Source organism: Lemur catta, chromosome 1 (assembly GCF_020740605.2).
Source record: "Lemur catta isolate mLemCat1 chromosome 1, mLemCat1.pri, whole genome shotgun sequence".
In the NCBI taxonomy this organism is placed as follows: domain Eukaryota; kingdom Metazoa; phylum Chordata; class Mammalia; order Primates; family Lemuridae; genus Lemur; species Lemur catta.
Window position 1 is genome coordinate 245449901 of NC_059128.1, and position 16884 is coordinate 245466784.

The 16884-nt window shown below is 32.0% G+C and overlaps 1 protein-coding gene across 1 annotated transcript in view; it reads left to right on the forward strand.

The window, feature by feature from the left end:
* The window catches only part of LOC123649326 (developmental pluripotency-associated protein 4-like), a 125330-nt gene extending 111955 nt beyond the window's left edge, over nucleotides 1-13375 (forward strand). The window contains 2 exon segments of the mRNA XM_045567421.1: nucleotides 12778-13116; nucleotides 13118-13375. Of these exon segments, the coding sequence (XP_045423377.1) occupies nucleotides 12778-13116; nucleotides 13118-13375 (597 nt within the window).
* Nucleotides 13376-16884: the final 3509 nt, after the last annotated feature.

Below are 16884 nucleotides of genomic sequence, written 5' to 3' on the forward strand. Positions count from 1 at the left end.
GATGTGCACTGTGGTTGGGATGACGTGCCATTGTGATACTGCCCCTATCTCTACTTGCTGTGTTTGACCAAAAGGTCATAGCTGAGTCTGTATCTGGGATTTGCTTTTTGCTGAAAAGATACACCTTGCCCAAAATCAGCAGGTTATAAAGGCCCAGCTCCCTCACTCCAAATTGAGACTATTTTGAAGTGGTCTTCCCAGCAACAGAGCAAGCCATGAGATTCTTTGAGGCTTTTATTGTACTTGCAGAGCTGTTCACCTTCTCTGTCTTCTCAAATCCCTCCTTTCTTATGTCCTTTATAGTTGTTGATTTTATGAGCACCTGTGCACAAATCTACATACCAGAATCTGTTTCCCAGGGATCCTAATGTAAGCACAAAAAAAATCTTCCAAAAAGCAAATTTTGAAAATTATTTGGAAAAGATGGAAGTCTCATATTCCTTGGTGAAACTGTCATTTTTACAATAACTTTGAAAAACTGTTAGTATCTACTAAAGGTAAACATATGTATAAAATATGACCCAGACATTCAATCCTGCAGAAAAGCATATACATCATATATGCTCACCAAAGGATACTTACAATGTTGCTCATAGCATGTATTATACAGTAGGCCAAACTAGAAACTACTTAAATACCCATTTATGGTATAATGGATACATTTACTGTATATTCACAAATGTATGTGATATAGCAATGAATACGAATGACTCACATAAATATAGTACTGAAAGAAAGAAACCAGACAGAGAGTATATAGTATGTTTCTGTGCATATAGCATACAAAAAAAAGTAAAATAGTTCTATGCTCTTAGAAATTGAAATTGAACATTGGTTATTTTTTGGAATTTATAACTAGAATGAACATAAAGAGAGATTCTGGGGTTCTGGTAATGTTCTGTTTTTGATCTAGGTATGAACTGCATGATAATTAGTTACAATCTGCACTATGTATATGTTTATGTATATTTCAAAAACAGTTTTAAATATGCCCCATCTTTATTTCTTTTTAATAGGATTACATCTTAATTTATTCAGTATATTTAATGTTTATAATCAAGTGTCTTTCCAAACCACTATCATGCAGTTTAACTTAAAACACTTGTTAATTTAAGATTCTGTAAATTCACATTACAAAAACAGATACTAAAAAGAATGCTAAAGATCTCTTTAACTTTATTCCTCATTTCTCAGTATTCTCTTCAAAGATGAACACATGTTAATATCATATTTAAATGTTAAGGACCCCTACATGTGGTGTGGCCTTTTAATATCTCTTTATTTGCCTAAAATACTTGTTTTCTCACTCACCCACCAGTTAGAATGTTACTGTTTCTTCGACAATTTTGCTCTAATATATATCATGTCTTTCATGAAGTCAAATTTACTAGTTTAAATTTTTTTTTTTCCTTCCTTTGGGACAAAATGGAGTTGCTGTGTACTTTTCTTAGTTATAATTACCTAGATCATATAGCTCGTCTTCTCTGCTAGAGATTTTCTTAAGAGGAAGAATGACTTTTACTTTTTTGTAAGGCCCAGAGAAATTTGGACAATGCTATGAATTAATAGAAAAACTTAAATACATTTGGAGTATCACTAAATAAATGTCTAAATAAATTTCTTTTCAATAAGATAGTCAACTCTTATTACCTTTTTGGAGAAGCATCTGTAATAATTCCCTCTTACCAAACATGCACCTTTTTTAATCCAAATCACACTAACGAGAGAGGAAAATCTTTCCAGTTATGTCATTTTGCCTTAATTATACATTTTTATTTTGGAAGAAACTAGTACATGGAAGTGAAATATCTTCAAAACAAAATAGTCTGAAATATATAATACAGTATTGCTATGAGAATAATATTGAAGTCTGGAAAGATAGCACAGCATAGCCGGGTTTTACATTTGGAAAATTTACTTGTGTTAATTTGGAAGGTAGATAAGCTTCTAAGTGAGTTTATGGCACCAGGCAAAGAAAATGAAAACATGATGTTGGTAGTGTGAGTCGAATGCCATATCTAAGTTTGAAAGGAACTACAAGAAGATGGGTTCAAGAAAAATGAACCAGCTGACAAAGAGAGTTGAAACAAAACGTAAAATGACCAGACATTCCAGAATAATTTGCAAGATTGGAAAATGCAACTCTTTCTCATTTCCTACAACTAAAAGATAAAATTTAGAAGTACATTGTGTGATAGATAATTTAAACTAATTCTAGAGTCAAAGACCAGATTAACAGTGTAACATAGTTGTTCAGTGTCTTTAGATGATAAAGGAAATATTTCTATTTGACAAAATTACTGTAAGGAACTCTAAAAGGATGAGCATGTTAAAAAAAAGTTGATAATCTCAGTGTATACAGATATGGGGAGAGAGAGGCACAGTTTAAAAAAGAATTGTAGGTTTAACTATTGATACATGAAGTTGACTTGACTGAAACACATAAAAGTCAGATATAGTTCCGAGCTGTCTTTCAAAAGTGTTACCAAACTTAGTGAAAGAACTGTGACTCATCAAGACATAAAATGATGTTTGGACACCCGTCTTCCATGGGAATGAAGCAATATAATAAATCTGAGAAATCTATTTTCCAATGAAATTTTTAGATGAGGCCACTGAAGTTAATGAAAAAAAAAAAGCACACTACATAGATGATAGTACAAGAGCCAAGAAAGAAATAGGATTGGGGAACTACTCCCAGAGAGTATAAATAGTCTCCTTAAAGATCACTCTTAAGCCTCAGAGCAGGAAACTTTTCAGTATCAATAAGCGGCTTAGCAGAATTTCAAAATCACCATGGAGCAATGAACTACATGTGCTTCCGTTTTACTCCTTTTCATAAAGGAGAGTTAATTATAGTAATAGCATTTCTCTACTATTATTGTACATATGTGTGGGATAGGACTCTTAGGGTGTTGGTGAACTTACCAAGTAATAGAGAGAAGTGAGTATTTGTGACTAAAGGATGGAATTTGGTGGATTCTCTTATTCTAAATTATATTTAGACAATATCTGTAAAGTATAATAATTCTTTATTGCCCCACTTAACATAATTTTTATGTGACTTGCTTTGACCAGTGAAATGGGAGTAGAAATTAAGCATGACATACAAAAAGTTAACCTTCAACCTAGCTATTTGTTTCACCAATATTTTCTTTTTTTCTGTCACAAGAGTAGAATGCCCCAATCACAAGAGAAATATTATACTCAGTAATACCTGCTTTTTCACCTTGGGCCATGAAATAAAAATAAAATTGCAAAACAGAATAGTAACCAGACCACAACCAACATGGAACAATATTGAGAAATAAATTTTGGTTGCTTTCTTTCTACAGACTCTCTTAAAGAAGACTGACCACTATAAGAACTCTTAGGAAATTATTGGACAAAGCCAGTTGAGTCTTCTGTCCAAAATGTATAAAATATGCGCTATGAAGTAATCATTTTACCAGATTAATCTGTCCAAAAAATCACTTTCCTTTGTAGTCTTAGGCTTTCATCAGAATAGCATCCTTTTGTGCTTGTGATGGAATTTTGTTTAAACTGCAAAGACTATTTAAGGACTAGATAAAAATTCTGAAGAATCGTAAGCCCAGACTGCTAATAAGTACTCCTAATATTTCTCCACTCTTGATGAATAGTGCACCTGCAACTTCTCAGTACTTGTTGGCTCTTTTGATTTTGGTTTTTCCTTTTTTATTTTTTTGGGACAAATAATATGTGATGTTCAAAGGAATTAGTGCTAGAACAAAAATGCATTGCTGTTCACTACCTGAATAAACAGTGAATACAACCAGAGAAAGTAAAAGTCTATGAATTGGAACATATTCAGTACAGAACTGGGACATTGAGCAAGGCTGTCTCTAAGTTTCTATTCATTATATTGAAAAATATGTTTTTTCTTTTATGTTTTGAATAAGATTTTTATTTTTGTCAGAAATGGGAGTCTAAAAAATCATAATAATTAAATTCTTTTACTAATTATTAGCTTTCTTTTCAGGAAGATTTTTCTTTTGAAAATTGCCTTACAGGTCTATGCAAAGAATAATCAGATCGATTGTTTCTCAACTGCTAACAAAACAAACCAAAACTCTATGATGCATATTATTTCTGTAAAACCTTATAAACAATTTGAGATAATTAGGTTTTCTTTACTGTTGTTTGAGAATAGAGATACACAGAAAGTTTGTATAGCTTGCTTCCTTAAACCAGGGCCTCTCAAGAAACTCCAGATATATTTTTTAAAATATATATACAATTGATTTACAATTATCTAAAGTCCTTGACATAGATTCAGACACACAAACACATACGGACAAACATGCACATGTGTGTGCACACACAGTTAAGTCTAACAAGATGTCCTCTTGTATGTAATAGGACCCTTATGTTAAATGGGGCAAGAAAAAGTTATTATATTTCACAGGGAGGGGCTCAATCTTTCATACTGCTCATACTCCAAGGTTATATTGAACAAAATGCTATTTGGAGAAACAATCTTTTCTATTTCAAAATTAAATTTATTTTTCAATTATTTTTAATGATATTTTCATAAGGGAACAATTTGCTTGCTTTTTTAAAAGAAAGTATTGTTTAAATATTCCCTTATCATATTCATTTGGACTGACTTTATTCTTAATAAGTAAGAGACATGAAAGGGATTCAGGATATACTGTGGAAACAAGGGAACGGTAAATGTATATTTTAGTTTGTAGATACCCATTGATGATCCTTATAGAGTCAGATCCTATTTCTCATTAGATCAGCTCTAAACTAATCTAAGAAGAAAGAAACAAAGAACATGTGTACATGTCATGTAGATTTTTAAAAAAACTATAAATTGCTTTTATCTAATGTTTCCTCATACTCAGCACCATACAGGTAAGATCTTTCCCAGAAGTGTGTTTAAGGAGAATTGTTTTTTGTGTGTATGTTTTTAAGGTATGCTTTTTGCCTAGAGACATCACGATTGCTCAAAACATTCTAAAAATTTCTTTTGAACTTGTAATTTTCAAAACTCAAATATTTACAAAGGTAATATACTCAATGCACAGATGAGACTACACTGATTTTAAGTCACTGTTTTCATACTCATGCAAGAGATGTTTCTTTAAAGAAAGTATGATGCTAAAATAGAATATGTTCAGAAGCAAAGGCACTAGAGTAGCTTTTAAGACAATATATATATAGACAACAGGTAAAAGTCTATATTAATGAAATTCTACCTTAAAGCTGGCAAAACAAAACAATACTTTTTTTTCTTCAATATTCATCTCCAGAAGGCTGTATCTAGCTAATATTCATTGAGTTCCAATAAAAAGACTGAGTTTCAACCACCAAACATTCTTGGATATTTATTGTTTATAAATAAAAAATTCATCAAATGCCAGTTGGAATCCAGAACTTTTTATTAAATAAAACAAAGTGAAGTAAAGATATATTATGCTCCTAGAAGAACTAATAGATATAATTTTATCTATATCATTCTTTCAATAATAAAAGAAACTGAGAGGCACAGAAATTGAATGATGCTACATCAAATATACCATTAGTGTATAATACATGGCCAAAACTCAGATTTGGCTACTTTGGAAAGCCTAATTAACTAAGAAGGGATTTTATAAAGTAAATCAAAATATTTTATAGAATATTTTCAGAAATTAATTGAAACATTTTTATGTATGATATTATGCACACATAAATACCTTATTGAAAGCCCTATATACACAGATATAAGAAATAATTCATCATTATCCCACTATTATTAATCACCTAAAAGTTTCAGAATTATTTTTCACAAAATGTTTTCAGAAAGAAAATCAGTTGAAAATTTTACCATATTTCTTATTCATAATATTACTGACATGAAGATTACAAAAAGTTTTGAAATTTTAAATAGTTTTGATGATTCTTTGATTTTATTTCACTCCTATACATGGAGTTAATATCATTTTTACTGATTTAAGATTTTATTAATAGCTAAATGAAATCTGGAGCAATGTTATTTCTTAAACTTGAAATTATATTTTTCTTTATACATTAGGAACACTATATTTTATTTAAAATGTTAACAGTTTATTATTAGCTCTGCATTTCATATCACAAAGTTGTTAAAAATATATTTTATATAAATGTTCATATAACACAGGATTACTCTATTTATATAAAATAAATATCAGCTAAAATTCACTTTAATTTTCTTTCACTTTTGTAATAGATTGCATTTTATTTTCCTTAGGACAATGAACAGGCTTATAATATTATGAGGAAATTTTGGCTTTGGAATTGAGCTCAATTTTAATTTAAAAAACTGAAATATCTCTTAGGCTAAACTTTGGAGTTTAATGTTTCATTGCAATATCTTCTTTAAAGATGGTCAAGATTTTACGTTAAATAGCTCACTTATTTGACAAACATAAAGTTTTCACATTTCTATGTTTGTGATTAATTTAGAATATGGCATGTTTCAAATGAGGCAGGAACAAAGGTATTAGGAATTCTTAATATAATTGTTTCTTTCTAACCTTCTATAAGCTAAGTAGCACTCCGAGTTCGTTCAGTGGATTTCTCATCACATTTTGACTTCACAAGAGTTAAAGATTCTTGCTTCATAGAATTAAGAGACTGAGTACATTTTCATTACAAGAAAAGAATAGAAATTTGAGGAAAGGGAACTTATTCATAAGGCTGAGAATAAAGTTTAAGATTTTGATAAAGAATAACTATAAATTAGATATCTTTTAATGTTCTCAGAGAAATATAAGATTTGAATAATTTCATTACTTCTTGAAAACTGTGTTCATTGGATTTAAAACCACTCTGAGGCTATATATACTTTAGGATTAATAAGTATAATATTATCCAATGCACAAGTCTATGACTTTTGGAATATTATATGTCATTAAATTGGAAATAAATTCATTTGAAATTATGAATAGCAAAATACTTTCATCACACTTTCCTTTTTGTCTACTTTTATTTTAATATAATTATTCAATTGAACATCAAGTCCTTATTTAATACCCTACTGTGTACTAAATAGATGGAAGAAACAGGTCTTTATAGGGCTATGTACATTTTATTATTATTTATTTTTTTATTTCAAAGCACATAAGTGAAATAAGGACACTCCCACTTTAAAGATTGATTTTTTAAAATTTCTTTTTGGCTTTTGTAATTGAAAGTAAGTTCCATAAACCTGGAATGGGACTTAACCCATACTTTTTCTGATTCTAGTAATTGAGAATGCTACATTTACTATAGGAGTCTAATATTAAGTTTAGGTTTTTGAAAAATTTATAAATTATATTTTTGTAACACATTAGTGACAATCATAAAATCATACTCTAGAAACAGTTCTTTGTCCTTAATACTCATTCGTTAGAGACAATTTTGAAAAAATGTACTGAGAAAGACAATGAAAAGAAAGAGCCTTATTGGTGGCAACAATGGTTATTGTCCCAGCTACATCAAAATGAAATGAGTGATCTGGGTCATAAAATCAGTAATATTATCTGCCTGATTTTAAATATAAAACACTTATGGCTTTCAGGATGAAGTTAAATTTTGTATAGGTTAGGAGGGAGGAGTTAATTAACTGGCCTCTGTTCCATTTCTCTTCTATTATCAAGGACATCCTGGGAATGAAAGAAAGCAGGTGATCAGGTCTAAGCTCCTTGGGAGCATAATGGTAATGGACTAATATATGGATCATATTTGTTAGAAGGAGATTCCTTAACTATGGAATGCTTTGGATATGATAGACTTGGTCTATAATTGTTTCTGTTAAATGTAGAATATATGCAATCCTGGAAAATGCTATGCAACAAAAAAATCTTGAACATGAAGTGGAGGTATTTCATATCCTAAAATTCTTCTTGCTGTGTATAGTAACCTGCTCACTTGCCTTAGAAACCTCTTCTACCATCCTAGGCTAAAAAGTGAATCTGATGTGGGAAAGAAGACTTAGACAGCCATGCTCAGGATAACGGACCTCTCTGCTTTGCCTTTGCCTTTACATTTCTGCTGTTCTAGAATTTACTATTAACACTTGCTACTAACCTGTGTGAGTCTTATTTAGCAATCCTATTCTGTGTTTTTGCTCAGTAGGAAAACATTGAACCTTAAAAAATATGAAACATTACTAGTATATGTGGTTTTTAAACATTTTTCTATTTTAAAGCAACAAAACTATTTTTTTTTCTTTTCCAAAACATAAAATTGCCTGTGAAAGTATCACTGAATATTTTAATTGAAAAGATTATGTTGCTGGGGAAACACTCCAGGACATTGGTCTGGGCAAGAACTTCTTGAGTAATAGCTCAAAAGCACAGGCAACCAAAATAAAAACAGGCAAATGGCATCACATCAAACTAAAAAACTTTCACACTGCAAAGGAAACAACCAACAAAATGGAGAGACAACCCACAGAATGGGAGAACATATTTTCACTCTGCTCATTTGACAAGGGATTGATAACCAGAACACATAAGGAGCTCAAACAACTCAATAGAAAAAAATCAAATAATACAATTAAAAAAATGAGGCCGGGCACGGTGGCTCACGCCTGTAATCCTAGCCCTCTGGGAGGCTGAGGTGGGTGGATCGCTCGAGGTCAGGAGTTCGAGACCAGCCTGAGCAAGACCCCGTCTCTACTAAAAATAGAAATAAATTATCTGGACAACTAAAAATATATGTAGAAAAAATTAGCCGGGCATGGTGGCGCATCCCGGTAGTCCCAGCTACTCGGGAGGCTGAGGCAGTAGGATCGCTTAAGCCCAGGAGTTTGAGGTTGCTGTGAGCTAGGCTGACGCCACGGCACTTACTCCAGCCCGGGCAACAAAGTGAGACTCTGTCTCAAAAAAAAAAAAAAATGGACAAAAGATCTGAATTGACATTTCTCAAAAGAAGACATATAAATGGCCAACAGGTATGTGAAAAAACTGCTTAGCATCATTACTCATCAGAGAAATGCAAATCAAAACTGGTGATGGAATATCATCTCACCCAAGTTAAAATGGCTGTTATCAAAAATACAATAATGAATGCTGGCAAGATGTGGAGAAAGGAAGATCTTTGTACACTGTTGGTGGGAATGTAAATTAGTGAAAACACGATGGAGAACAGTATGGAGGTTCCTCAAACACTAAAAATGGAACTTCCAGTGACCCAGCAATCCCACTAGTAGGCATATATCCAAAAGAAAGGACATCAATATATCAAAAATATATCTGTACTCCTAATTTTATTGCAGCACTATTCCCAATAGCCAATATTTGGAATTAACTTAAGTGTCCATCAACAGATGGACTGAAAAAGAAAATGTGGTACAGACACACAGCAGAATATTATTCAGCCATAAAAAAGAATGAAGTCCTGTCATTTACAACAACATGGATGGAACTGGAGAACATTATGTTGAGTGAAATAAGCCAAGCAAAGAAAGACAAATCTTGCATGTTCTCGCTTATATATGGGAGCTAAATATTAAAACAATTGATTTTATGGAAATAGGAAATAAAATGATGGTTACCAAAGAGTAGGAAAGGTTGTAGGGAGGGGGTTATAAAGTGTAGATGGCTAATGGGTACAATAATATAGTCAGATAGATAGAATGAACAATGTTTGATAGCACAATAAAGTGACTACAATCAACAATAAGTTACTATATACTTTGAAATAACTAAAAGAGTGGAATTGGAATGTTCATAACACAAAGAAATGGTAAATACTTGAGATGATGGATACTCCAATTACCATGATTTGATTATTATACATTGTCTCCCTGTATCAAAACATCATATATACCCCATAAACACATATAACTATTTCGTATTCATAATAATTAAAAATCAAAACATGAAAACATTGATTTCATAGAGGTATTGAATAGAATGCTTGTTATCAAAGGTTGGGAAAGGTAGGGAGAGTGAGGGAAGAAAAGGCTTGGTTAATGGGTAGAAAAACTAAAGTTAGAAGAAATAAGTTCCCATATTCAAGATTGCAATAGGGTAACTATAGTTAAAAATAATTTATTGTATTTTTCAAAATAGCTGTAAGATTTGAAATGTTCACAGCACAAAGAAATGATAAATGTTTGAGGTGATGGATACCCAAATTACTCGGATTCAATCATTGTAGACTGTATGCTTGTATCAAAATATCATATGTATCCCAAAAATAAGTAAAACCATTGTGTATCCACAAAAATTAAAAATAAAAAAATGAAATAAAAAAGTCATTCTGAAAATTCAAAAATTAACTAGAAAAAAATGTACAATACAACATTGGTCCTTTATTTTCAGCAAGTCATTATTTTTAGACAGAAAGTTAAGGTAATAAAAAATAATTTTTAAGAGATAGAATTAGCATTTAAATTTGTGCTTTAAAAAGTCAAAGCATCAACCTTGATGAAATTAATTAATTTTTATTTTCTAATGAAAACATGCAAAGAATTTTTTAATTTTCAAAGAACCATGGAACACTGGAAACAGGAGTAATAACTGTGGCCCTAGAGATACAGAAAGTGAGATCAGTAGTAAAAAAAATAAAATAAAAAGCAAGTGGTAGAGAATATGTTTTAAAATGAGAAATTAGAATATTTATAATGCCTGGAAATTCATCAACACAATGCAATTATACAGCAACAAACCATGGGCTGGAATGTTTAGGAATAGTATTGAGCAGTTGATGAACTTGGCAATATAAGTGCAAATGTTTAAGACTATTGCTGGGGACTTTGTATATTATGCCCACAGCACTCTTGCATACAGTAATCTTTAACACTTTATATAATGAAGACAGAAAATAAAATTGAATAGTACATCTCAAAAAGTGAGTGAGGCACTGAAATGGATAATCCAGAGAGATAATATGTGGACCGTAATAAAGGCAGTGTTTTCACTGTCCATGATTAAGACAGAACTCAATTATCAATCTTAGGCTTTGGGACAGGATTCCAGATGTCAGAAAACTGGATTGTCTTTATAGAATACATAAAGGAAAAATTAGAATTAAGTAAGTTCAATAGAAATGGGAGTTGGCTGTGGAGAAGAAAATTTAAAATATAAAAACCACACAGGTATCAAGTTCTGCATAACCACAGCACAGTGCAGGCTCAATCTGTGGTGATTAGTAGGAGTACTATAATTTGTACAAGGATCATTCAGAACAATATGAAGCATTTGAACTCAGTTCTACATGCCAACAAATCAGTTATTTGAAGATAAATAATCTGCATCCTCCAAGACACATCTTCCAAATTTTAAATAATCCTCATTTTTTTCAAATTTTGTTATAGGACATAATTTCATGTTTTTATAACATGCTAATTCCTTTATTGTCTATTTTTGGAAATTGGCTACTTTTTCTGTAAAAGTATGGCACATACCAAAGCAAACCCAGCACTTGAGCTGTGGCCATCAAATAAGTTCAGTAGTGGAAGAGTCCTGTTTCCCAAAAGGATAATGTCATATCTACACTGCCAAACAATAATTGCGTGTGTATGACTTTAAAGTATCCTTATCTATTTAATTTTGTTTGATGAGAATGTTAATGGTTTTCCAAAATAAGTACACTTTTAAACATAAGGCATGATTCAACCTGTTTGCCCTTCACTGACTTCAATTAATAATCTTTTCAAATTCTGCCCTGTATTATATCAATTAAATGTCATGATGGACTAATAAGTGACATTTATCAAAACTCATCATATTTAATTATAATATTATAGAACAATTACTTGGTCATTAGCAACTTATTCAACAGACCCTCAGATTATCTTTATCAGAATTTCTATTACACACATACAGCAGGATATCCTGACAGCATACACTGTTGCCTTCCAATAGAAAATCATCAGTAGAAACCATTGGGCAAATGGACAAGTCCGTGGAAAGGGAATACACTATTCATTTGCTGAACAATGGATTTAATATTTTAATACCTTGCCTCCTTTAGAGGAATCAGAGCAACTCACAACTTTCCTTTTCAACTTGTCCTCAGTGATTCTTGTCAGAGACTTCTGCTGCTGTCTGGAAGCTACAAATATTATTCAAGTGGAATTTAAAACTTTTGCTAAAATCAGATGCCTGTTTCTCTAAATGTAGCTCTTCAACTCACTGTTGCATTATATACGCTTCTTTTGCACCCTGACCTCTGCATCTTCCTCTAATTTCCAAGGCAAAAGTTTAATCACTTATTTTTATAATTGAAATATATTGTTAATGAATGGAAAACTTTAAAATTGAGGTCCAAATTGTGGGTTATATCTAAAGTGACATCACTTTAAGACATTTATTTGGATAGGAGATATGAAATCTTGTTGAGTTTTAAACTGATAAAGTACATTTATATTGGAGTTGCATTGTGTACTGCTGTAATCCTGATACTATTCTTAGTATTACCAATACAGCTACTGGGCATGTTGGTGATAGTTATATTGATCCAACAGAACTTGAAGTAACAAGATTGAAATTTTACCACTTACTTCTGTGACCTTCTTTTGTCAGTTTTCTTAGATGGAAAATGGTTGTAATACCTGTTTTTGTGGAGTTGAAATATTCATAGAAGACATTTTTAAATCAAAGATATAGTATTAAAATGAAGCACTTTTTATATTTTCCTATAGCCTTTTTAAAATAACATCCCTTCTGCTTAATAGCTTAAAAAAAAAAAAGAGTCTGACTTGCAAGATTTTTTTTTCTTTTCTAAGGTAGAACTAAATTTTCTAACCTGGTCTTTGAAAGGTGAGAGATCGTTAAAAAGCAATTTGTCCAGAAATTGGACACATATAGGCGATTGTGTGAGCATGCATATCCAAATCAAAAGGATATTCCTTGCACAGCGAAGGAGGCCAAGATCCGGGTATCATCACAAAGAAAATCAAATGTGCACAAGAAGGAAACATCCCAGAAAAGTTCAGAGCAAAGGGTGTGTCGTGAGGGGACTGACCTTCCTGCAGTAGGTCCTCCCCTTGAGAAGGGGTTGCCTGGGCTGGAGTCTACCTCTCTTCTTGAGGGAGTTAACACGGTTGTGGTGACAATTTCTGCCCCGGAGGCTTTGTTGGCCTCCTGGGCCAGAACCGCAGCACGGGCCGGGTCATCCTCGGAGGCAGTGGGAATCTCCACAGGAGAACTGTGATGTCAGGTGGTGTGTGGTCCATGGGAGAAGTCTCCCTGCAGACACAGATGGTTGGGTTCACCTACAATTCCATGCCGGACAAGCTTGGGTGCCCGAAAAGCAGGGAGGGAGAGTGAGTGCGCTCTTCTTGCTTCCTGCCTGCAATTTTCCACCCCCACATCTTGAAGACAACATGTTGTGTCCCACGTGCGTTCACAGGAACAAGGTCTTAATAAAAAGTCCACAATGGGAGTAGAATACCAGAAAAAAAGGACACATCTATGATTGTAAATTAATGGCAGAAAAGCTTGACAGTGGATTCCACGGTGCCACCCACAGCTGAACTCTGATCCTCTGCACACCTGTTCACAGGCCATGGGGACTGGTGGGGTGAGATGTTGCCTCAGACCCCTAGTGATGCCTGCTGCCCCGTGGGTGGACTACAGAGACACTTCACAAATTGCCTTCTGGCCAGTTAGCCAGAAGAGAAGTCATTCATATTACAAGATGTTTAGCCTTCTAAAATAGAAGTGACTTCAGTAGCTCTTAACTTATTCAACCGAGCGTTGTGAAGGAGATGAGTGGAGAAGTAGTAGTATTTGAAAGCAAAGACAGACTGTTACTTCTATCCTTCATTTACAAAACATTTTTCAAAGTTTTCTTAATAACCTGGGACTTCTACTTTGAATAAAGGCTAAAAACACAAGTCACTTTGTTAGTATTATTTCCACTTCACACAAAAAGCTTGCTTTCTTGTAGAAATAAGCAAAAAATAAAAAAGCTACATATATTTAATGTAAAAAAAAAAAAGCAATTTCTCTAACAAAGGTACACTGATAAACCGAATTTCACATTCAAGGATGTTCCATTGTGCCTGATGTTTTCAGTGAAAAAAGGAAACAGTTTATTTATTTTCTTTTTTGCTTTAATATAACTTATTAAGGTACTAGTATATTAGAAGGAGACTTGTTCTCTCATCAGATAAAATTCTATGAACTGTTATTCAAAAAAGTAACATATGATTTTGAATATTATAAATTAATATAGAATATTTAAGACATTATCAATAGAATATATAGCTTTAATAGTTGCTGCTCAAAATCATGATAAGTATCAATATTGACATAAAAGTAGGGAACGCTTTAGGGTAGACTAGTAGATTTTTTGTATTTTTTATATATTCTAAATTTGTAGTATTCCTGGATTCTCAGTAAAATTAATAAATTTTATAGATTTACAGCTTAGAAATTATTTTGTCTGTCCTTTTTTGATTTCTTTTCACAGCTCCACAGTATAGCAGGTTGGTAAGGTATTATTATCATTGTTGAACAGATGAAGAGTCTAACTCCAGTTATACCAAGAAATAAAGTCATATAATGAATAAGATGAAAATATGTACCTTGAATCCAATTTGAATTTAAAGTTGTGGAAATTTAAATTGTCTGCGAATAACCAAATCAAACTGAGAGAAAAATGTGAAAAATAACTGATGAAGACTAAGATGATGCTGACAATAAGACTAGCCATGAGAAATCGACTTGGATCAATAACAGTATCTATCTTTCTATTTGTGCATAATGCTAATGAAGTGGAAACTATTATTATTTTTATTTCATGAGAAAATTGTTGTTAAGAATGTTTAAGTAATCTGCTGAAGCAAAGTTCAAATAAATTCTGGCTAACTACCGAGCCAGCAAACAACTATTAAAGCCAATAATAATAAGTAGTAAAAGTGGCTTTATTTTGCTTTCAATTTTTAATTTCAATAATTTCAATTAAATAATGCATTTAAACATATCCTGAAAAACACTGGATTATGCTCTTTAAGTATAATATATGATATTAAAATATACACTTCTTTGCATTGCTTATGCTTTTTATTAACTTTCAAAATCAGAATCTTGATTAATTTCAATAATACTTTTGCTAACACAGCAAAAGCACAGAAACACAAATATGGTCTATCATAATTATAGCTCCTGAATGAAAATGTGTATTTGGAATATTGTTGTATAATAATGGCACAGACAATGTACCAAACAGGTTATTATACAAGACAAAATCACCACAGAGACATTTAGAGGTAGTCATGTATCCTGTCTAGTCAAATAGGTAGAGAACAGCATAGAAGAAAAATAAGACTTTCATCTGAGGTAATCTACATTATTATCTGAATTTGAAATAAAAAAAAAAAACTAGTGATGGTTATATTATTTACTATCAGAACATAACATCACAACACCTTTTTTGTTTTAATTGGTGTGAAATTAAGTTCCCAAATCAAGCATCTCTCTTATTATGTTTCTTGTTACATTCAGTGAAATATATCAATTACACATAAATTACATAACTTTTTAACTCTCAAATAAATTGTACTTAAACTAGTCTGATATTTATTGAACAGAAATAAGAGCTTAAGAACCTGCAATTCCTTTGTTCTGGAAGTGTAAAGAGTTCCATTTAGTTTGAAAGACAAATTGCCTTCACACATATTCAACCACCTTTACCATGTGCAAAAAACTCTCATAGACTTGAAATTGTTCACTTACACTCTAGGGGGCCAGAGGATATCAACTATTTCACAATCTTAATTTACTTAAGTCTTCAGAGTTTCTGAAATTTACTGTAGATTGCTTCAGAGTTTCCAAAGCTCTGATACTTATTTTTCTTGGACTTTTTATTTTTTTTAAATTCACAGTGTCACTCAGACTGGAGTGCAGTGACATCATGGCTCTCTGTAACCTTGAACTCCTGGGCTCAAGTGATCTTTCTGTCTCAGCCTCCTGAGTAGCTTGGACTACACCTGGGTAATGTTGTTTTTTTGTTTGTTCGTTTGTTTAATTTTTTGTGGAGATTGGGTCTCACTATATTGCCCATGCTGGTTTTGAACCCCTGACTTCAAGTGATCCTCCCACCTCAGTCTCCCAAAGTGCTGGGATTACAGGCATGAGCCACTGCATCCTGTCATATTCTTTGATTATAGTTTCCAACTATTTTCCAACAAACCTAAGTCATATAATTATATTTATTTCAGGAAAAATATTGGCATAGTCAACTCTTCTTTCTCTTTAATATGCTATGGATGATATTACTATCATAAAGCAACATAGTTATCTAAAATTTTCATTTTACAATCATTGGATGAAAAACAGTGCTTTTTTTTTTTTTTTTTTTTTTTTTTTACTTTGTACATGTCTCTAAATCTTGTGTGTCATGAAGTATCTTAAACATTCTATTATAAATCAGGAAAGGATCTTACCAGATATAACACATTTATACATATAGAAAATACAAATCCCTACTTCCTATTTAAAATAAATTGTTAAAAATGCTTAAAATTTCAGGTTATCTTTTTAGTAGTATCATTTTAATAGAAGGTTATTGTGAATATAATTAATTTAATCAGTTTTTACTTTTTACTCTGTGTGTATAGACAACCCACCAAATGTCAAATTTCCAATGATAGTGTGCCCATACTTTTAAAGTCTTTAGTATATTAGGTTTAAAATTAAAAACCTAAATCTGCACTAAGCTTTCAGTTTAGCTCCATTTGTCACAAGGTAAGAGTAGGCATCTGTCACCTGACCAAAACCTGTTTATCTAAAATACCTAAGATCTTCTCCTCAGGGTCTTCTAGTGTTTTTAGTTTACCAGTGTTAGCTACCTTTACTTGATCCTTGAGAAGATATGTATTCTGCAGCTGTCATATGGAATGTTTTGTACATGTCTGTTATGTCTGTTTAATCTAAAGTGTAGTTTAAGTTC